The sequence below is a fragment of the Rhipicephalus microplus genome, chromosome X, assembly GCF_043290135.1.
Source record: "Rhipicephalus microplus isolate Deutch F79 chromosome X, USDA_Rmic, whole genome shotgun sequence".
Taxonomy (NCBI): domain Eukaryota; kingdom Metazoa; phylum Arthropoda; class Arachnida; order Ixodida; family Ixodidae; genus Rhipicephalus; species Rhipicephalus microplus.
Genome location: NC_134710.1, coordinates 485,212,690 through 485,236,443, shown reverse-complemented (window position 1 = coordinate 485,236,443; position 23,754 = coordinate 485,212,690). Strand labels below are relative to the sequence as shown.

At 44.4% G+C, this 23,754-nt stretch overlaps 1 protein-coding gene across 15 annotated transcripts in view; it reads left to right on the top strand.

Annotated features, from left to right (window-relative positions):
- LOC119160784 (uncharacterized) overlaps positions 1–23,754 on the top strand; it is a 708,235-nt gene that overhangs the window by 69,287 nt on the left and 615,194 nt on the right. For all 15 annotated transcript variants that reach the window (XR_012887742.1, XR_012887741.1, XR_012887743.1 and 12 more), the window contains 2 exons: positions 2,515–2,606; positions 21,573–21,687. Coding sequence is in view for 12 of the 15 variants with exons in the window: in XM_075880899.1 (XP_075737014.1) it covers positions 2,515–2,606; positions 21,573–21,687 (207 nt within the window). In the remaining 3 variants the exon portion in view is untranslated. The remainder of the gene's footprint in view (positions 1–2,514; positions 2,607–21,572; positions 21,688–23,754) is intronic.

Genomic DNA, 23,754 nt, shown 5'->3' with positions numbered 1-23,754 from the left:
GCACCTTCCCTATGCTTGTGAGTCACGATCGACCAAATAAAGTAACGACGCTCTGTTCCTATCGGTCCGCTGGCCTCAGAGGATACCTATTGGCAGGAAGACAGAACTTCAAGACAAAAATGTGTTGCTGTAGCCACCAACGGTTCGTGGGATATGTAAATTTCCTACCCTGAAAATGCACCTATGGCTTGTTAGGAGCTAAAGCTGGAGCAGTGTGCCCCATTTTTTTCGCTCAAGCAAGCTCAACATGCTGCAAACGCTGGTGTTGCCAGCGACCATGTTTATTGCCTTGGCAGTGGCACATGGAATATTTGATTTGCCTTGAAGTTGCGTCGTCCCGGCCACGGTCCTGGCGATAGATATCCGGTATCGTCGTCGAGCCAACGGGCACGCGCCGTTGTTACTTTACCTGGTTGAACACGCCTTGCAAGGGAGCTGAAGCGGCACCTAACTCCCAAAAATTAGTGCCCCGAAAGTAACACTCTGCTTCTCCAAAAATTTCTCCAAATCGTATTTTGGCTATTGCACCCCTGGAGGAGTTTCTTGTAGCACAAAGGTCAGGGTACAATGAGGTGCCTAAGCCGATGGTGTCTCAAAAGTTGACATCACAGACAAGATGATTGACATGGTTCGAAGTGCCAACATCAAGGAACGGTTAGACTCATCAGATGTTGAAAGGAAGAAGAGGAGAACTGGAGCTCTTGTGAAGGAGCTTGAATTAAAGGAACAAAAGCTATTGCAAGACGCTCAGATTCAGGTCTCCGAGCTGCAGCAAGAGATCGAATGTTTGATAATGAAACTATTGCTGATGCAAACAAGCTTTTCTGTTTGTAAACATTTATTGTGTCATTTATAATAGATAGACAGCTATAGCATCTTTTATATATTATTCACTGTAAAGGATGCTTTCAGCCATAGGAATACTATAATAAAGCGTTTGCAGTTTATGCGAGTGCCTTTGACATTTTTTTCTACCACTTGAGGGTTTGTTTCCAGAGCAGAATTTTCCAAGTGGATGCAACGTTCGTTGAATTTGCCTTTGATTTTCACGAAAAACCTGAAAAAGTCAGGGAATTAGGAGAAATGAAATAGGTAGACACCTAGGTGCTTTCAATGCAAAGGGACTGTGTGAAAGGGGCACTTCTCCCTGGAGCGGCCGTATTTGCTCACACAAACGTTTTATAGGAGCACCCGATATCGGATCCAAAGAGTTGACTGCCAACCTTACTTTGTGTAACATTAATTTTTTGCTATCGCTTTCATTGCACTGCACTCAACACGCCGTTGTGTTGTTGCCAGAACTAATAGGCTAATCGCCAAAGCTATGAGACTGCGAACTCCTGGCACGGCGCAAGACGAACGTGCTTGACGAGTCGACCTCTGAAGATACGTGTTCTTATTGTGGTCTTTGAGAGTTTCCATCAGCGCCTAATCTAACATCTCCTCAGTGGTGACGTCACGGTTGTCCGCATTCAAAAATAAGAAAAGCAAAGCTGAATGTCGTAGGGGGCCACACTATGCGTGCGCAGTGGAACCATGCGCGCACGCACGGCGTTGAAAACGAAGAGCGAACGACATGGACATAGACACGGGTACTGCGGAAAACTGTTCAATAAAGAGCCCTCGATATGCAGCGTGGCCCCACATATGTAATGCTAACTAAAATCGTGGCACTGCTAATGCAAAAGTATTTTCTTTTGTTTGGTTTGGTGGGGGAGGGGGGTGGGCATATTTGCGCATGATCTCTCGGCTGCAAGGACAGCGGAAAGGCCGGCTCGTGAGGTGCAGGCCTGCATGCTCGCCTCGTGGGCACCGGCGCACAATAACAAGCCCTCGCTCTCCCCTAGTGCGCCGTCGGCGGTGGGGCACCCGTGGATGATGCATGCTCAAACCAAAATTTCAAAATCCGTGGCGAAATTCCTAGATAGTTCGTGGGGAAAATTCGTTATATCAAGGTTGTGTCTCGCTGTTACTTTATTACATAGAGGTTGCAAATACATGTGCTTCTATGTAGCAGCAATGGCGGGGAATAGAAAAAATTTTTTATATCGAGGAATATGTTATATGGAGGTTCGTTATAAGCATGGTCAGCTGTAGTAACTGTTTGGGTTTCATATCTATAATCACAAGATTATTATAGAGTGGAGGACTTAAGAAATTTTGACCATCTGGTTATATTGATCATGCACCTGAATTCAAGTACATGAACTTCTAACAATTCACCTCTTTTGAAGTGTGGCTTGCGCTGCTGGAATGAGATTCTGTGCTCTTTCGGACAACAGTTGAGCAGTATAACCACTAGATCACTGTGGCTCGTTGTATGTGCCGGTGTGCATTTTTGTTGGCTGGTGCTCATAAAAAAGAGGAATAGCACACCATGAAAATAAATTGTAACCAAATCACATTCACAAACACCTCGAAAGAGTTCTTATGTAGTGCATGTACGTTTCCTGGTTGTACTTCATCACAGCCCTCCCTCTGTGGCAGCCTGCTTCACTGCAACTCTTTACGCAGGTATGTGTCGTGCTGTGACTCTGCTTTCGTTGTCGGAGATTCCTGATGCTCAAGACATGTTCAAGGTGGTGGTTGAAGATGTTGTAGGCAGTGTGAGTGGCGTTTATTTATCTCTGTCATTGTGGGAAAGCCTTATGCATGGCAAAGCTGCGCCACTGTGCTGGAATCTGCTGCGGTGTGTGGCTGTTTGAGACAAGTGCTCACTCATGAGCTTTTGTGCGTTGAAAGTGTTAGTTGAACCGCTATTGGTGAAGCGGTTCTGTCAGATTCTATAACATGGAGGAAAGGTCAATTCGCATCCACTGGTCTGCTGCCCGGAAAAGGCTTTGGTCCAATGTAGGATTCCCATACCAGGACAAATTTTCGTTCAGCCATGTCTAAAATAAAGAAGTTGTCGTTTCATGACAATATATATTTATTAAAATTTGCTATTAATTGCTTTCATACTGAGATTCTGGATTATTTTCAAGTTGGGAGGTCTGGAGCCTCTATGCTTCCTCTTGAGCAACGTACCATGGAAATGCTGTTGTAGCTGCTCTTTATAATACAGTATTTCCTCGCATAATCCTCGCACTTTTTTCCGCTGAAAACCTATGAAAAGTGGAGAGTGCGAGAATTACGTGGCGAAAATTTTTTGTGAAAAAATATGCTCCTGAGCGCCTAGAAGGGTGGAAAAAGGGGGGACGTAATTTGGCAGATCGAACGTGCCTTACGAATCGACATTATGCAAAGCATGCGGAGAGGATACCATTTTGTAATTTTTAATATTCAGTAGCACGTTATCAAATGATCATGAATTTATGTAAAAATGTACGCACAGATATGTTGAACAGTTGCACATGTTTTTAAATAACCAGTCATTTGCACTTGCGCACTGATGCCAGCCCCAACATGAGTATTAGCAACGTGAGGAGCGGTAAACTGATGTGTAACGCCTGTATTCGCAAGGATAGTAGCCCTGGTACTGCTACATAAGTTAACTTCATTGGATGGTACTTGACTATAACTGGCATATACTCGGTGAGACAGGTGTATCATACGAGTACATATGTAATGTTTTTAAAATTGGATAGTCAGCATCGCAGCGACCGTTGACACTACACCAACATTCCACCCAAATAATATATTTTTTCAAAGCAGTACCGAGACGTGGCATGGCTCTGTGGTAGAATACCTGATTTCCATGCGGAATGATTGAGTTGGATTCCTGCTGGGACCCCGATGCTCATCGGGTCAGTGTTGCCGATGTCAGTATTTCTTCATGCTCTCGTATTTAAATTACCAGTGTTGTCACCGTTCTTGGGTACACATAAACTGTGAATCACTTGTGGCACATATGCACATACCAGTGGCATATACCGACCCACGGGTATGTGCCACTGTCTGGCGGAAAGTGACCGATGAGATGATTGTGACAATACTCATGTTACAACCAGCGGATCATATTTGTAAACCATTGTATATTTTCTTACTAATTTTGGTTTACCCAAAGTTATGAGGGTGATCACGACATGACCCTGACATAAACAAATAGACAAACAGACAGGCTGACAGACAGAAGGATGGACGAACAGACAGATATATATATATATATATATATATAGATGGACAGACAGATAGACAGACTCTCAACATGCCGACGGTACGCAAAGTAATGCTTCGCATCTAAAAGCAAATGAAGCGGTTGCAAATCAGGGTTCTCATGCCATCACCTAACTACAAGCTTTGAGAAGTATTAATCAAGACCCCGCAGGGGCGTCTCCGCAAGCAGGCGTTTGGTGTGTAGCGACACCACGGACCCGAGCTAACCGGGGATTTTGACTCCTTTCCACGCCTAGCCGTGCATGGCTTTGCCATATCCAGGGAAAAGGGGATCCTGGGGCTTGAGCCGATGCCGGGTGATAGCACCTTTAAGGCCCCCCGGCAGAGGCAACACACCCCTTTGGCCCTGGCTTCACGTAGACGGCACCCCTGGGCTGACCCACCCGCGGAAATCGGCAGTCCCCTTTTCCTATCTCTCTCTCTACCTACACCTTCGTCTTTCCCTCTCACTTCACATTTTCCCTGTCTTCTCCTCTCTTCTAGTGGCTTCTAATTTTTGATGGCGGTAAGGGTTAATCGTGTGTGGTCATCCAGCCTTGGTATATCATATCAGGTTATAGCGGCGGCGTACGACTGGCGTAGTGCAGATTTTTTTATGAAGCTCTGCCGCGTCCCCTTGTAGGGCTCCGTGGTGGGCGGTTGGCACTGTTGCCGAACTTTCCCAACTATCTAATGGCGGAAGTGTTCCCTAAACTCGGAAATGGAAATGTTCCCTAGAAGGCGGAAACGTTCCCTAAAAGTTTTCCCCAATAGCATTTTGCCTCCAAGAAACAAACCTGGGTGCAAAGCACGCTCGTATACTAAAAGGGTATACAGTTGTCCAAAGGACTGGCAAAATTGTAGCCATTTATCGGGAGGAGTTGCAATTGTAGTAAAAAGCGACATTCCCACCCGAGCAATCCTATTAAACACCCCTCTCGAGGCTGTGGCAGCCACCATTATTGCACACAAAACCATATCCATCTGCTCTATCTAGATTCCCCCTAATGAACAATTAACACTACAAGAACTTGAGGACTTGACTGCCCAACTTCCTGAACCGTTTGTTCTTGTAGGAGATTTTAACGCCCATGGTGTGCGGTGGGGCAGTGACAGAACGGACCAAAAAGGGCGACTCATCGAAGATTTTATTTTGTCGAATAACATTTGTCTTTTAAACTTTGTCACACCAACATACTTTTCACCAAGTTCAGGCAAGTTTAGTTGCCTCGATCTAGCAGTTTGCTCACCATCTGTTTTTAATAATCTTAAGTGAGAAGTCCTCGACTCTTCGTACGGCAGTGATCACTTACCTGCAATCATCAAACTGCCATCCTCACTACCCACCATCACCTCCAAACCACGCCGCTGGCTAATTCATCTTGCGCACCGGCCACTATATTCAGAAAACATGAAATTTAAGGACATCGTATCGCCAGATATCACCATCGGTGACATTAATCGCAAAATCACAGAAATTGTAATTGCAGCTGCAGAAAAGTCAATACCACGATCGTTAACTGATCTCCGAAAAACGAGAAATGCCTGGGGGACAAAAGAATGCACCGAGGCAAAGAAACTGAAAAATAAGGCTTGGGGCATCCTAAGGAGGCATCTCACGTACAGTAACCTCGTGAACTTCAAGCAGGCGAAAGCAAAAGCGCGATATATTCATAAGCAAGCCGAAAAAACGTCATGGCGCAATTACATAACTTTTATAAATAGCACTGTCTCATCTAAATGATTGTGCGACCTATTGAGAAAATTCAAAGGAGACTACTCAGCCTACACAATTCCCATTCTCACAAGCCCAGACATCCAAACAACACAAGAACAAGCCGACATACTAGGGGAACATTTCCACATTTTCAGTTAAGCCAATTACATTGATACTTTCCTCAAGCACAAAGAAACTACAGAGAAGCTGAAACTACCGCTCACAGGTGTTTCACACGAAACTTACAACCAACGCCTAACACTACAGGAACTAAGCAGGGTACTCTCATATGGTAAATAAAAAAAACGACAGTAGGCCCCGACAACATACACTACTCTATGCTGGCTCACCTGTCGGAATCATATACAAAAGTTTTACTAACATTTTTCAACATGGTATGGCAATCTGGATCTATGCCAAAACAAAGGAAAACTGCCATAGTAGTCTCATTTCTGAAAGCTGGAAAACCCCCAACATCCCCTAGCAGCCACAGACCGATCGCTCTTACCAGCTGCCTGGCGAAAACTTACGAAAGTATCATGAATTGTAGACTATCATTTATTCTGTATTCCAGAAATTTGATAGACAATCATCAGTGCTGATATAAAAAAGTTTGCTTAACCACTGACCATCTTGTTCGTATGGAGCATGAAATATGAGAGGCTTTTCGTCACAAGCAGCACTGTCTTACGGTTTTTTTGGACCCAGAAAAGGCCTACGATACCTCGTGGCGACACGCAATTCTGCAAGACATCGTTATTCTAGACATTCGAGGCAAACTGCTAAAATGTTTAATTTCATGACTAATACAACATTTTAGGTGCAGTTAGGCCCTATACTTTCACGTACATTTATCCAGGAAAACGGCGTACCTCAAGGATGCTTCTTTAGCACTACTCTTTTCATAGTCAAAATGAATTCCATTGATACGGTCATACCACCCACAATCATGCACTCTCTATATGTTGACGATCTTCAAATCGCTTCTCGTGCATCTAACCTATCAACATGTGAGAGGCAACTTCATGTTACCATAAATAAACTAACACATTGGGCTGACAGAAATGGCTTCGGATTTTCTGCACACAAGACGGTTGCTGTGGTAATTACATTGAAAAGAGGATTATTTCCAGACCCAAAGCTTACATTAAACAACAAGGCGATAATGATAAAGCATGAACAAAAATTGCTAGGGGTTACATTTGATAGTAAACTAAGCTTTCTTGCTCATATTAATGCACTCAAAATGAAGGCCAATAAAGCACTTCATATTTTAAAGGTTTTATCCCATAAGCATTGGGGTTCTGATCGATTATGCCTATTGAAGGTTTATCGTTTCATTGTGCGCAGCATTTTAAACTATGGGTGCATTGTTTACGGCTCGGCCAGACAATCCTACATTCGCCGTCTAGACGCCGCACACAATCTCGGTTTGCGTTTATCAATTGGTGCCTATAGAACATCCCCAGTTCAGAGTTTGTACATAGATTGCAATGAATCATCGCTATTCTAGCCCTGCATATTTTTAACCCTCTCTTATGTTTTAAGGATTAGGTCACAGTCTCAACATATATGCCACGACATCACCACGCAATGCCACTCACGCTTATACTACTCAAACAGGCCACACCTCATCACACCATTGATTTTACGCTTCGAAGAGCATTGCCACACCTACTATATTTGTAATGATGCACTGAAGGTCGCCACCGAACCACCGAAACTGCCGCCATGGGCTCACCTGGCGCAACTGTGCGATTTTTCACTGACCCGATATAAGAAAAACGACACCGCACGACAACACTTAATTCAAGAATTCAATGCAATCCAGGACAAATAAATAGAATTGTTATACCAAAATTTACACAGATGGCTCGAAAACAAAACACCATGTTGGCATTGGGATTGTGACAGAAGCAAGCGCTGTCGGTAGACTAGCAGAGTGCATGTCGATTTTCAGCGCTGAAATGTACGCCTTATGGGAAGCAGTAAAAAAAAAAAAAATCACTGAGGAATACAGACAAGCAATCATGTACACTGACTCATTAAGTTCAATAAAAGCACTACATTTAAAATCTGAGAGTGAACCTTTACTAGGTGATGTCCTACATATAATTGTTTCAAATAATGAGAATATGACTGTCCGGTTCTGTTGGGTTCCAAGCCACATAGGGATACCAGGCAACGAAAGGCGGAGGAATATGCGTTCTTAGCAGCACAGACATCAGTTAAACAAAGATTCCCCTTAAAGATAGCCTACATACTATACGTGTAGCATTATAATCAAAATGGCAATAACAATGGGACTCCTGCATGAGTAATAAACTGCATTTGGTGAAGCCCACAGTGGGCGAATCGAAGTCATGTGCTCACCAAGAACGATTCATTGAGGTCGTCCTATTCCGTCTTCGCATTGGGCACAATCGCCTCACCCACAATTTTTTTGCTTAGAAGAGAAGATTTTCCTGAATGTGAAAAATGTCAACAGCCATTAACGGTTTTACATATTCTAGTATCATGTCCATACATTGAAGCAGAAAGATGGAAGCATTTCAGAGCACTATACAAACACCACACACCGATGTACCTGAATCAAATTTTAGGAGATGATTCACTTGCTCCACTGTCTAACGTTATCAATTTCCCGAAACAAAGTGGATTCCTCCATAAGCTTTAGGATTAAAATGTATATACTGGCTCTAACTAAGGTACCTTGTGTTTGGCGTGGCTTAGCCTGAGTCACTCTTGCGCCAATAAACCCAATACAACTAAACAATATAACTAACTATTATTTAGACTTTTGTAAACAATGAAACCACAGGTTCAACAATGACATTTATTTGAAGACACCGAAGCCTCTAGAAAATAGTCTCTCAAGGGTCTTTGCACAGGGATGCTGCACTACACGACTGTACCTGGATGTAATCATGAAGTGCCGCCTCAATCTGTAGATATTCCCAGTCTTCGCCCACAGAAGGCTCGACATATCTTGTTGGTGGCTTTCAGCTTATCGTGCTACCGTTGCCAGTTGCTAACGTGAAACTGGACTCCGAATTGTCTGCCGGCGGCCTTGTTGTCGTTTTTTAGTGCATGATTGATCGCTTGCAACTCAAAAGCAGCTGTGAACGGACGCAACAATGTACGCAACATGAATTAGCACTAACATGCTGCAATGTGTACTTGGCACTTGTGGCCTGGCTTGGATTAGTGGTCTGTGCATTGACAGAATGCATGATGCTTAAGAGGTGGTGCTAGGTTGTTTATTGTCATAATGAAGTAAAAGGTGTGTGGTTAACAGAACTGGAGTTTCACCCAGAATGTCAAGTATTGACACAATGGCTGCCAGATTAGCACTTGTGGATTTTGCTTCGAAGATGCTTAATTAATGCTATTATGGAAAAGATGTTTTTGCATGGAGAGTGTACCTCACTCAACTACAGTCGAACATGGTTATACTGAAACCACATATATAGAATTTTCGTGTATATCGAACTCGCAAGTTATACCCTTGAAATTCCTTTGTAAAAGTATAGAAATTAGCATGTTCATATCGAACGGTACTTTTGCCCGCCTTCAGATATATCGAACGCCGTGCGAGCTGGAAGGTGCGCTTTGGCACTTGCCCAAACCCCTCCCTCCGCGACCTCCGCGACAGCGCGGCTTTATGCGCGAGTTGGAAAGCGCGCTTTTTGGCACTCGCAGCAGCGCCCAGCGACCTCCGCGCAACACCACGCCTTCGGTAAAACCCGAAACGCTCGAAAAAAAGTAAAGGCGAGGAGGCTTGGACCGCGCTATCTCCAAAGTGTGGACGGCTTTTTTTTTCGTTTCTCTTTCTCTCTGTCATGCTTTCTCTGCATACGTGTCAGCTCGGACAGTAGGAACGAAGGAGGTGACATCTTCCTCTTTTCGCCTTTTCTTTTATTTTTTGTTGCTGTTTTGCGAGTTTGATCCGACAACCACAGCTCGCACCTTTTGCTGTTGCCCTCGTAGTTGGCCATCGCCTCGCGAGCGCTTTGTTGCTTCTGTTGTCGCGTCACCTACGAACCACTGCATGTGCAGCAATTCTTTTTTGCCTGTGTGGTGTGCAAAGCTGCTGCGGACTCTTTTAACGTCGACTTTTCATGTAGCTATGGCCAGCCTCAAGAAGCGCAAGACCCTTGACTTTGTGACAAAGTTGAAGGCTATGAAGTGTGTTTAGGTTGGTGAGAAATGTTCGACCGTCGCGGACAACTTTGGAATACCACTGAGCACTCTAGAGTACCTTGTTGAAAAACAAGACAGATGTCAAGGCAAAGGCGAAGGAGCAGCGAATGTTGGGAGCCTGTCATGTGCGCGCTTCTGCCTATGGGAATGTAGAAAAGGCACTCTATGGCTGGTTTTTAGAAGTGTGCGCGAAGAACATTCTGGTGGATGGCCCGATACTGATCGCCAAAGCCAAATGGTTTGCCGCTGCACTCGGTGAAACAACTTAGCCAACAACACCGGGTGGCTTTACGAATTTAAGCAGTGCTACAACATTGTTGGCAAAACCATTTCTGGCGAAAGTGAAGCTGTCAGCAGCCAGAACATCTAGCAGTGGATGGCAAAAGAGTGGTCGGAAATCTCTGCAAAGTTTTCTCCCGCGGAGATCTTCAATGCCTGGCGAGACGTGAAGACAGACACAGTGGTCTACTGCTTCCGCAAAGCAATCTTCGAGACGGCGGAACTTCAGGAAATGAACGAAGACGACAACAACGAGTGCATAGATGACGCGTTTCCCGAGTTGTGATAAGATCAAGACTAGCGTCTTCAAAATTTCAAAAACGAAGAAGCAGGCCAAGGTTAGCAATTTTTTTTCACACAAATAAATCATTCTGTTGCGGCTTGTGTGTGGAATCAGTTGTCATTCTTGAACGAATCTATTGTTGGTGATGATTCACTAACAGGTAAGCTCTCGGGGCCTCTATTTTTTTATATCGAATTTTTCGTGTATCGATCTAACTTGTGATCCCCTTCGAGTTCGATATATCCCTGTTCGACTGTAGTCATAGGTAACTAGTAATTATTGTCAACAAATTAAGGTCAACTTGCTTGCATCGGTTATGGTAGAACACCTGGACACAAGACATGCAGGATGTAGAGTGAAAAATAGCTTTGTTGGATGAAGCATTGGACATAAATTTTGAGATGAAAAACATATCGACAAAAGCGAAATGGCTTGTTGCAGACTATAGCCCAAGGCTGTGATCTTGACTGCTGAGGCATGTCAGCAGCCGAGGACCTTGGGTGACAGTAGCAGTGTGGTCATTATAGCTACCTATTTCTAATTTAGCATGTAATCACTGAAATATTGTACTTTCAGCCGCTCTGCCACAACCTCATGTGCTTTAACCTTACATCATTTCTGTGTGGCCCCAGTTCTCCGAAGTCAAGGTTTTGAAGCCTCAAAGAAATTAAAATGTTCATTGGGTTGCGATGTGCCTATAGTAAGTTGAAACTCGTGTAGGAGCATTTAAATGCAGGAAGTGGTATGAGGCAAATTGCAGGATAAACAAGAAGGGAAAAAAATTGAAAGGTGGCTCCACATCTGTGGAATGCCATTTAGACAATACTGCTTGCAGCATCTGTGGGAAAAGATGAGAACAAGCAGCCAATGTTTTCATTGCAGAGGAAATCATGCATTAGACATGCATTCATTTGGGCTCATGCAGTGCCACTGTTGCAAAATCATGGTCACATTGGGAAGTGTACTCTAGAAGTTTACTTTTTTTGTCTTCAGGTTTTAAGCTTTACGCCGCAAATAACTTGTTTATTGAACATTCAAAAGGCTAGCTGGCGAAAAGCTATGTGCTTTTCAAAGCCTTGCATGGAAATCCGTAAGAAAGCTGGTCAGTGTCGCGGTAACAAGCATGATGAGTGCCTTTCAGATACAGTGGAACTTCGATTATACATCCCTTAGTTTCATGACAGCAAATCGGTTTGGTCTTGACGAAATCCCCATTGAAACAATGCGTGAAAAGCATTGGTTATACGACGCAGTTTTACGCCGACCCCGTATCTTACGAGAACGTTCAGATTCCGTCTGAAAGAAAAAAAAAACACATTTACTCGAATCAAATGTTGACTAAATATTCACAATATTCACCAGTGCATAATATCAAGTTGTGTTTCCTTAGCATGACGATCAGAAAAGTAGAGAGTGAGATAGGATGTCTTCTTATAATGGAAAATTTATTCTCCTGGAAGTTCATGAACTTGTACATAAGCTTTGATCACGGGCATACTTATCCGAGGTTCTTCCCTAGTCAAGCTCTATCCACACAGAGTAGCTTCAGAAAAGCTGATATTCTTACGTTCTTGGTTCGTGAGAACTTTTTCTGGTCAACATACACTTGATCGCCTGTCTTTGTTGTACTCACAGCCACACGCTTGCGCAGGCATAAGGGCACAACGTAGCTGTTTTCAGCGTGCAAAATTACTTTCACTTGATGTCAACGTTCATAATAACAGCGGAACATCATTAGTTGCTCATCACAAGCCAACAAATTACAACGCACACAGCTCAAGTCACACACTGAGACATTCTATGCAAACTCGTAGTCCATCGCTATTATGTGATAGCGATGACACTGTGTTCGAGTCTTCTGACGGGAGGCTGTTGTCAACGTTGTTTTGGTTTCGTTTTCGCATACATGCAATTTTCGGACTAAGTTTATTGGTAGAAAGATGTGCGTTGGATTCGTTTTTTTTCTTAGAATAAATATTCGCTCACATATCCTAATTATGTAGTGCTGCCATTAGCTGCACTGGCAAGAATAATTCAATCTACCTTCTTTGCACAGGCAGATCTAGCAGTTGTATTACGCAGGCCGTCTGTGCCCGTTTTTTGGGCAAGGCTGAGTGTCACTGCCTACTATCTTAGTTTTTCGGTTATACAATACCTGAATTTTAGAACAGTTTGGCGTGGTCCACTGAAAGTTGTATAATTGGGGTTGCACTGTAGCAGCTGAAAAGCCTGCATTCCGCATCGCTGTCGAAGTTACTGAATGGCCTCTCAAGATCGAACTCTATTTCAGAGCTGTATGTTTTGTTTTAAATGAGAGGACTCCGCGGTGACTGTGGTTGTCCAAGCATAAGCTTCTATGTAAGCAAACTGAAACTTTGCATGTGTAACCAGCAACAACTGAAGCTGCTAGGCTCGGTGACACTTCTTGCCAACTTCGGCAGGCAGAAGCCACTCAAGGGAGAAGGCGAGAGCTTGCTAGGTCGGGGCTTGTTCAGGGCGCTAGGAATTGAACTGAGGGTTCATCAGCTGAGAATGAACAAGGTGAGCTAGAGCCCATCGCTCGTTGGTGTGCTAAGAAAACATTCCCAGCTTTTCGAACCTGGTCTGGGCAAGGAGGAGGAGGAGGAGGAGGAAGAGAAGAAATGAAAGGCAGGGAGGTCAACCAGACGCACATCCAGTTTGCTACCCTGCACTGAGGGAAGGGGTGAGGGGATTAAAGGAGAAGAGAGAGAGAAGTGAAGGGCAACGTGTGTGTAGATGTGACCTTGTCCATCACACGCTTATAAGCAGTCGCGTAGTCCGGTCGTCTTTAGAAAACTTAGCAATGCCCGCATCGCTTTGCTAGCCAGCGGCGCGTAGAGCCATGAGCCAAGGATCTTTTCTTTGGAAAAAGGTCTACTGTCTAGTGTCTCTAACGTTTCGCGTAGCAAGTTGCGTTCGCTCGCAAAATGTTCACATGAACACAGTAGATGTTCTATTGTCTCGTCAGTGTCGCACGATTCACATCGGGAGCTATCCGCCATTCCTATGGGAAAGGAGTACGCCTTTGTAAAAGCTACTCCTAACCACAGGCAGCACAGTAAAGTTGCATCCTGGCGGGAGAGGTCCGATAGAACTTGAAGCTTTCTCGATGGGTCCAATTTGTGTAGGCGGCGGTTCCTGACACTGGAATCACTCAGCCAAGTTTCTGACATGGTGTTAGCGAACGAGTGAAGGCCCCTTGCAGCGTCGGTTCTCGACAGTGGAATTAGGGTTGTCTTGGAGTCCACGTGGGCGGATCGGGCAGCATTATCAGCAAGGTCATTACTGACAATACCACAATGTCCCGGTAACCACTGGAACACCACGTCATGTCCTTTCGATAAAACTTCGTAAATCACTTCTCTTGTTTCATTCACTAGTTGTTGATGCTCCCTTTGTCGTATAGCTGATTGCAAGCTCTGAACGGATGCCTTGGAGTCGCAGAACACAGCCCATTTTTGAGGTCGGGCTTCCGCGATATAAAGTATAGCAGCACGTAAGGCGGCAAGCTCCGCTGCTGTGGATGTTGTCCTATGCGACAGTTTGAACACTATAGTGACCTGGTACGTCGGGATGACAACAGCACCTGTGGAGCTGTCAGCCGAGACCGATCCATCGATGTAAATGTGGGTCCTCTGGCCATATTTTTCGTTGAGTAGCGACAATGTAACCTGTTGCAGGACCACTGTTGAATGACGGCTCTTGTTCGTTATTCCCGGAATAGTGAGGCACACCTGTGGTTGTTGTAGGCACCATGGAGGTGATGCTGGTCTTGTTGCTGGAGTGAAGCCAAAAGGAAGGCATTCTCTATGGGCAGAAATAATCTTTGAAAACATCGCTTGTGGTCTTTGAAGTGGCAACACTGCAACATGGTGACCAGGAACTCGGAAGAGGTGTCTTATGTGGGCTCTCAAATTGTCAGTGGTGATGTATGTTTGAATTGGATGCTCTCTTGCGATCATAAAAACCAAGGACCGCCAGTAAAGGTGAAAGCGTAACCCCATGCACAATAGAGATTTCTTAGGCCCCGGCCTGTTTCTCCCCCCCCCCCCTTTTTTTTGCATCTATGGACAGATGATGCCTTGAATAAGCTTATCGGGCTAAGAATTCTCAAACCTGTCCAACATTCTGGGTGGGCCACACCTGTAGTTCCGGTTGTCACAAAGGATATCAGTATACAAATTTGGGCACTATAAGAGTATCCCTAACCTTATCATTCGTTGGGATACATTCTCTGCCGACACTACAGAAACTGTTCACAAAGCTAGCTCGCTGTTACATGTTCAATTTTCCCATCCATGAAAAGATTTTTAATTATGAAAACTGTCACTCATTTATGAAGGGGAGTTTAAACAACCACCAAGTTGTTTTGTACAGCAAAAATATGCACAATTGGGAAAGAAAGAAAGCTCATTACCAATTCTTAATACTGTCTCCAGCGCACTCTCCATTCATTTGAAGGCACGTTTGGCACTACACGATTAACATTTCTTGTTGGTTCCTCTGGCGTATGTTTGAGGGGACGAGTTAAGCAAAAATATTTGAAAAAATCATTTTTTCTTTTTGCATTATTTGAAATGTTTAGCCTGTTTTGAACTAGAATCAATCATTTCTTTGTCTCAGTGGGATTTTTTTATCTAAAAATGATATATTTAAAAACTTGTGCGGTGGCCTGTGCAGCGTCGTCGATGAACCGCTATCACCCTCACGTTTTCTCATCTCTTGTTAAGCAAGCCCTGATGTACTCGGCCACAACTCCTGTTGGGACTTGCATGGTTTTACAGTCTATAAAAATGCCAAGTGCCAAGCAATAAACAGTTCAGTTCGTGTTGCTATTACATTGCGTCACTTCAGTGGCGACGACGCTGGGATGCCTACCAGGTGCGCCTCGAAGCCTACTTTGAAGGCAATGATATCACGGACTTCTCAAAACGTCAGGCACTCTTGGTAGCACCACTCAGGGACAGCGTGGTTCGATTCATTCAAGAATGATGCCTGTCGACGACCGTAAGCAGCCTAACGTACGAAGGCGCCGCAAAGGTGTTGGAAGAACATTACAGCCTGCAGGTGAACGAGACTGCAGCAAGTCATGAATTTTTTGTGCGAAGGCAAGGAGACATCGAGGCAGTCAGAGATTTTGTCACGGACTTGCGACGTCTTGCAAAGGACTGCAACTTCGGCAACTTTCTTGACAGAATGTTACGTGACCAGATAGTGTGTGGCATACGGGACGACAAGCCGAGAGGGTTCCTGCTGACTCGAAGAAAGCTGACTGCGCCGGAAGCTGAGGGATTCTCCATGTCGTCAGAAAGAGCTGACCGGTAACGCTGGTCCATGAAAGATGCAGATGGCAAGATGACACAAATAACATGCATCTAGTTCAAAGGCGTCCTAGCAGCAGACAAAGAGGCTGCAGGTATGACAGGAGCACCGCATCAATCGTGCTGGAGATGCGGCTCTAACCACTCGAAATGTGATTTTCAGCATGTCGAAAGGGTGTGTCGCAAGTCCGGCACTAAAGGACACTTGGCTAGGATGTGCCAGCCCAGACGTAGCAACCGGCAGAGATTGTGCCAGCTCAGAAAACTGACGGATAGAGAGGACAGTAAGGAGGATATGTTTTTCGCCCTATCCGCCCAGGACAACATTGACTAGACAAGAAAGCGGCCCATCAAATGGAGTTTTGTCTGGGGTGGCAGGACACTGCAGATGCTGATCGACTTGGGTTCATCAGTTAGTGTGATTTCAGAACACGTCTTCAGACAAAATTGTAAGTGGTGGCCCAGACTAGAAAAAACTCCTTCGGCTATCTTGCTTCCTGGGTCCTCTTCCAGGGGTCAGCATAGTCGTCATGAGCGTTGAACAGGACAAGACGCGAGTGAATAGTTCGCTCCTAGTAGTGGATTGTGACGGACCATTACTGTGCAGCCTAAACACTGTTCAAGCTTTCCGTGAAGCCGGCGTGTCACATTTAGAAGAAAGTGCCCTCCCTAGTGTCTATGCACTGCAGACTGAAGTTGACTTAAAAGGACTCCTGGAAGAGTTCTCAGACTTATTTCAAGATCGACTTGGCTGTTGTAAAGGTAAGCTTGTTAAGCTGTACAAGAAAAAAGGGGCTGTGCCATGGTTTTTAAAGGCCCGCCCGGTGCCCTTCCCGCTTCGCAAAGCAGTCTCGGCAGAAATCGACCGCCTCGTGCAGCAAGGCGTCCTAACCCCCAGTGAGCGTTTCTGAATGGGCTGCTCCTGTCGTACCAGTGGTGATGAAAAATGGAGACATCAGATTGTGCGGTGATTTTAAGCTCACCGTGAATCCGGCCATTCACCTGGAGCTAAGGTGTATGATATTTTTAGTGCGTTTTACGAGGGAGAAGTATTCACTACACTGGATTTGAGAAATGCCTATAACCAGCTCCCACTAGACGAAGAGGCGAAGAAGATGACTGTCATCAATACTCACCAGGGCTTGTACTCATACAACCGACTGGCCTTCGTCATCTGGTTGGCTCCCACACTGTTCCAGCGGCGCATTAAGTCGTTATTACGGGACTTGCCAAGAGTACATGTATATCTAGACGACATCATAATGGCCGAGAAAGAACAGGACACGTCCACACTTCGACAAGTTTTCCAGAGACTTCAGGACAATGGCCTCCAACTGAACTAGGTCAAATTTCGGTTGCTTAAAAAGAAGTGCTGTTTTTTTGGCATAAGATTGTTGTGACCGGCCTTCACCCACTTCGCGACAACATTCAAGCCGTAACAGCTACTCCAAGGTCAGAATCGGTAAGCCAACTCAAGCCCTTTCTAGGGCTCATAATCTATTACTCAAAATTCTTACCGAATTGGGCCATGATCTTGACTTCGCTCTATCGCCTACTGCTCAAGGAAGAATGCTAAAACTGGAAAAAAGAGCATCAAAAAGCATTCGAAGAAGCGAAGTGTGCCTTGTTAAAGGTGAATTTTCTGCTTCACTACGATCTGCAGAAAAAGTTGCGGCTGGAGTGTGACACTTCATCAGATGGTGTAGGGGCAGTATTATTGCATCGCATTGATGCCGTGGATCACCCGATAGCATTTCAATCGAGAACGCTGACGTCAGCAGAATGCTACTGTTCCCAAATAGAGAAAGAAGCGCTGGCTTTGGTGTTTGGAATTCGCTAATTCTGCGATTTCTTGCTGGGAGACCGTTTCACGTGGGTGACAGATCATAAGCCACTCACTGAGCTTTTCCATTCCAACAAGCCCATCCTGCAGTTGGCGGCAGCTCAGATTCAGCGTTGGGCGCTCCTTGTATCAGCTTACCAGTACAATCTAGAATACCGCTAGGGAAAACACCATGGTAACGCAGATGACCTTAGTTGCTTGCTTTTGCCAGGGGATCATGAACATGCAAGTTGATAAGTGACCACAATACGATGATAAGTGATGATAAGTGATGATAAGTGATGATAATAGATGATAAGTGAAAGCAATACGTATGTAACGTAGCGTTTGGAGGCATGTGCACTTCCATCTAACCAAATGATTGCTTTAACCCAGGAGGACAGCATGCTTCGGCAAATCTGGGAGTGCATCCAGCAAGGCTGGCCATCACATTTCACAGAGCAGCAGCAATATCTGCAACCGTACTTCACCCGCCGACATGAACTTGCTGTGAGCCATAGCCTTGTTTAATGGGGTCATCTTGTGGTCGTGCCAGTAGCGGCCCGGCAGTGCCTACTCAACGAGCTGCACCACACTCACCCATGTGTTGGGCCCATAAAGAGGCTCATTCGTACGCTGTTCTGGTACCTTGAATTTGACAAAAGATATTGAAAGGTTGGCGCAAAACTGTTCTCAATGTGTGCAAGGGTGGTCTATGCCTGCGGCGCAAGTACCTTCACTGTGGCTTAAGACAGCGAAGCAGTGGCTTCGAGTTTGCATGGATTTTGCAGGTCCTGTTGAGGTCCTAGTTTGCAGGTCCTAGTTGACGAGGAAAACGGCTACTACAGACACAACTATTCACTTGCTTAGAAAAATTGTTTGCTCATTTTGGTATCCCGCCCTGTGCAATTTCTGACAACGGCCCCCAGTTTTCGAGGGCAAGGATGGCAAAGTTCTTGCGTGAGAAATAGCATGTACCATGTCAGTAACGGTGCCGTACCACCCACAACCAAATGGACTAGCGGAGCGAGCAGTGCAAACAATAAGAGGGCCTAAAGAAAAAAGAAGCGAAACAATTTGCAAGAAATATTGTCTCGTTTTCTGTTCTGTTACAAATCTATCGAGAGTGGCAAATCGCCAGCACAACTGCTGCTAGGATTCGAGCCCAGGACAAGGTTGTCCACGGACTTTCCAGCAGGGAAGGTGTTTGTCGAGGCTACCTGAGAACAACCTTTGTCAGCCAAAACACCACCACTTTTCCCACCCGGAAAGCCCATCTGGTCCCGCCAATTTCAACAAGGGTAGAAATGGCTGCCAGGACGGTAATAGCAACAAAAGGCAATCGGATAGTGGAGGAGACCACCCTTGGAACCCAGCACCATCATGTTGATCAGCTGAGGGCACAAGTGACGTCAACCATGCCGGAAAGAGGGCATTGAAAGCAGCGCCAGTTAAGCGAAAACTCAGCCTGACGCAGATGCTTGAGAACCTAGAGCAACATTGAACTCCAGTCCAGTGACCCCTCAGTTGCCCATCTCGATGCGAGTAACCTGGGCGCCGGAAGCTGTCCCAAATTTACTCTGCCGTTCATCGCGAACAAGACGCCCTCTGGAACAACTGGGCTTTTGAAGGGGAATAAGACGTAGCGTCATCGATAAACCGCTATCACCCGCAAATTTTCTTATCACTTGTTAGCAAGCCTTGATGTACTCAGCCACAACTCATGTCGGGACTCACGTGGTTTTAAAGTCTATATAAAGGCCAAATACCAAGTATTAAACAGTTCAGTTTGTGTTGCTGTTACGTTGTGCCACTTTAGCACGCCATGCCTTTATTCTTAAACAAGAGATTCCTTGCATTTGAAGCCTCATAGCCATATGGAGTGGTTACAGTTAGCAAGCTGGAGTGCATTTACCACATTCAGAAAAGAATGTGCCCAGAATTAAGAAAATGAGAAAAGGCAGAGTCATAGAGTTTACTAAAATTAACTAGAGGGGACTCTGGCACTGCGATCACTCAGCGACCATGGGAATTATGGGTAATACACAGCTTTGCCTAGACTACATAGTTGCGGGCGGCGAATCGTACTTGCGACTTTGTTTATTGCTGGTTACGGTTTCATTTTGTAGGAAAGAACAAACCCTTTTGAATTTCATGATCCGATTCGAAATGGTAAGCCTAAAAGAATAAGGTGGTGAAACGCAAGTGCTGAACCTTTGCTGTTTTTTTTTTATCTGAGAAAACAGCTCCAAGCCGCACGAACACACACGGAGCCAGAAGCAGGCCAGAAGTACGATGATTATACAAATACGTGTACTACCTATCATTCCCATGCTCGCTGAAGCGCCGTGCGTTGCAGCTCCAATAGACACTAGAGCCAGAGTTTCCTCTAGTGTATATTAGGAAACTCTGTGGGCAGAGGCATCAAGCTTTCTGTCGGGAAATTTATATCTGGCCTGGGACGTCTTGAGGGTGGAGGTGGCGATTGGAGAAAACTTTTTTGTTTGTTGACCTAGAGTAATAAAACTTTTCAGGCATACTGAAGAGTGTCTCGAATAGATATGAAGTTTCATTGCAATATCTCAAATAGTTTTCAAGTTACACTACGTTACATAATCTGATGACATAGTCTGCTGGTGAAAAGCCTAGCATTCTTAGAAAATATGCTAGAAAGGTCCAAGTGGTTTTGATCTTTATTCAAAAGAACACTACACAGGATGGCATTATCAAAAATTGTCTATTCCTTTTAGTTTAAAATTTTTATAAATAACATCCCCACAAGCTTTATGTATTGCATGAAAACTTCTCATGCACTGTCACATAAAAAAAAAAAACTAGATCATAAGAAAGGTAATGAATAATGCCATCTTGTCAGCAAGGCTTCCAATATGGTTACCAAAGGATAGAAAACACAATCTGGGAAGGCAGAGAGTTGGACAGAGGGAAGAAATTAGGAAAGCTGCAGGAATAAAATTGTATCAGCTCGCGCAGGACAGGGTAAACTGAAGATCATTAGGAGAGGCCTTCGTCTTGCAGTGGACTAACGAAGGCTGAGAATGATGATTATGATTTTTTTAGAATGAAAGTAACTTTAATTGCTCATCTCATGCAGTGTATCATTCAATTTTTTCAGATATTGACATTTTAACTTTTTCATTCATCTGAGGTCTATAGTACCTATCCAAAGCATTGCTTATGTCTTGTTTTTGTTTTAATTACTTTGCTTTCAGCTTAATGTTTTAATGTTTTAACCACTCAAATTTTTCGTGTACCAGATAGAAAAAAAAAGAAGGAAAATATACCCCAGGAATTCGCTCTAAAACTAACTTGTGTTGCTCTGAAACACGCCTTTTGGTGCTCCAAGGCTGCTCCCGAATTCACGTTTTAGAGCTCCAAAGCTGCTCCGAAACAGCATTATTCCTGCTCCCTGAGCTGCTGCTAATGAGTGAAGCCTGCTTCCACTACCTGCAAGTAGCAGCTATATACCTCATTTAATGTACCACAAGTGGGCAGGCAATAAAGACATAAGTTTATTTTTAATGCTGCTGCTTCATTATATTTAGTTTATTATTTAAACGACTTTGTCACGCAATATTGCCTGCACATCATAAAGCAGAAAATAAAAGTTTATCCTATCCAATCCAATCATAAAGCAGAACTAAATGTAGTGTGAGCTGGCTGCCCGAGTGGGATACTTCTGTAGACAACCACTTATAGCTGACAGTAATCATTGTCCTACATGTCCCGTGACTGTCAGTGAAATGCTTTGAAGGTAGCTAGATAAGCTCCTACATGCGTGAACCTCATGCATAGCAAAAATAAATGTTGCAGTTTTGCCTGGCAAGCAGTGGCTCTCCAGAGAAGACTGAAGCAAGACTAACGGTCTTGGCAACTATGGCAGCTCTGAATGGTGCAGCAGTGGGCAAAGTGATTGCTTTAAAGACAGGTAAGTTTATGCAGGATCTTTTTAATAGGCTTGTGCGAACAGTGAATTTTAGATTCGAAGCGAATAGTGACTCTGGTCGAATAATTTAGAATCGAAGTTGAATGGTATGTATGACACATAAAAACAAAAAGGGAATATTTATCATCGACAGTATTTTTTTAAATTGAAATAAGGGCTCTATGCAAATGCCATTTTTTTTTCATTCATAGGAAATGGAAACAACTTTGAGTAAAAGCGGTATGTGAGTTTCAGTAGGATATGAGTGATAACCTGTAAAATACGGAACATTTAAAAATCCATTAAAATCTACATATAAGCCATCATAATAAGCTTTTAAGCTTAATGAAAGGATGAAGTGGTTTGAGGATATTATGTTCATTTAAAGGGGCCCTGCAGTTCTTTTTAAAGTAACCAAGGAATGGATTCACTAAAGAAGCTTATTGCCTCAAGAATTTACCACCTCCAAATTTTTAAAATACATGCAGTACGAGCGGACTTTCGAAGATTTGTCGCACGCTGCAATCGCATTCTCTCTTCTCTCGTCCCGACGAAAGAGCTGGAAACTAAGCAGGGAGGGATGGCCCAGGAAAAGAAAATATGTCACGCACGCCTCGTGAGCTCGAGTACTTTCTCTCTTTTTTTTTCTTCGAACAAACGGCTTTTCAGTGCGATGACGCACGTACGTGTGGACAAGTGACAACCTCCCGTGGCGGCCCTAGTAACGACCGAGCGCGCCATGCTCAAATCAGCCAGTGGCTGTGACAAGTGATTTTTGAGCTTGTAGTGTGATTTGCTGTGAGAAGAGAGTAATTTTTAGCTGACTTTAAGAATTTAATGTGAATTGCAGATCGCATGCTGCGCTGTAATATTTGGCTCGTGTGTTTTTGGTAGCTTCAACTACTGATCGGCAGCATTTTCTGACCATGCTAAATAACTCCTAGTTCACACTGAAGCATCCGCTTTCTACTGCGAGGGAAATTCTCCTGTCGCCAAAACGCAGTGTTGTTCGCACTGGACACGCACTGCGCCGCCGTATTCACTGAGTAGCTGCAGTGTGCTATCTGCCGAATGAACAACCAACCACGAGGCGAGCGCGGAATGGATGGGCTGTTCCCTGGATTTTGTCGCTGGCTTGCAACTTCAGTGCACCCATGAAGAGTTCATCTTCTCGTTTTGTGCGTTTGAACACTCGTTGCAACTCTGAAGTGAAAGACAACTACATCACAAGGTGCGCGCGATTCAAGGGGCAAAGTAACATAGGCAGAGAAACTCGTACTTATCTGTCAATCTGAGCTCGTTTCCTATTTTATTCCTTAAGTCGTCATTTATCAAGCTGTCCTCTTGCTTGGGGTTGCGTTTGTCGTATAGGACAGGATGGTTGCGCACCAATTCATTGAGCATTTCTGCTGAGCGCACATTACTTGACTGTGACATGACGAGCCAGTCGGACTTGGCCGTCATTTTTTTAGTTTGGTGGCTAGCACTCCTATTGGTTCGCAGCGAGCTGATTCGGCGGCCGACGCCGCGAAAATCGGTTCGAGAGTAATTGGCGCGGGGAGGTTTCTTTCGGTGGATCTCGCCGCCACAGAATCACATTCGGAGCACCTTTGGCGGCTGGAATGCTCAGTGTGAATGAGCCTTGAGTATTGCAGGGTCCCGTTAAATTTGTAGGGGGGCTTTGCGGTAGAGTGGATAGGTGCTTTCATGGCTTAGCATGCCTGCACTGCTGTGATTTATACCTTTACAGGTGGTTACATGCGGACTAATATTCATCTATTTGTTCATAGCGAATACTTTGAAATTTTCAATAATTTAAATTTGAATCGAAGGGAATTTGAATACTGTACTGTTTGTTTGAATATTAGAAGTATTTTAATTATCGCACGAGCCTACTTTTAAATTATAAATAGTATCATGCTGTCTATCAGTTGCTTAACTCTTTCATTACTATGCCTATTCAAATCGATCACCGGTGATCGACGCTTTTGGATCGTTGATATTGGCATGTTAGATTTGTTTTTCGTGCAGCCAGCATTTTCTAGTAGTTAGTCTAGCCATTCGACTTTC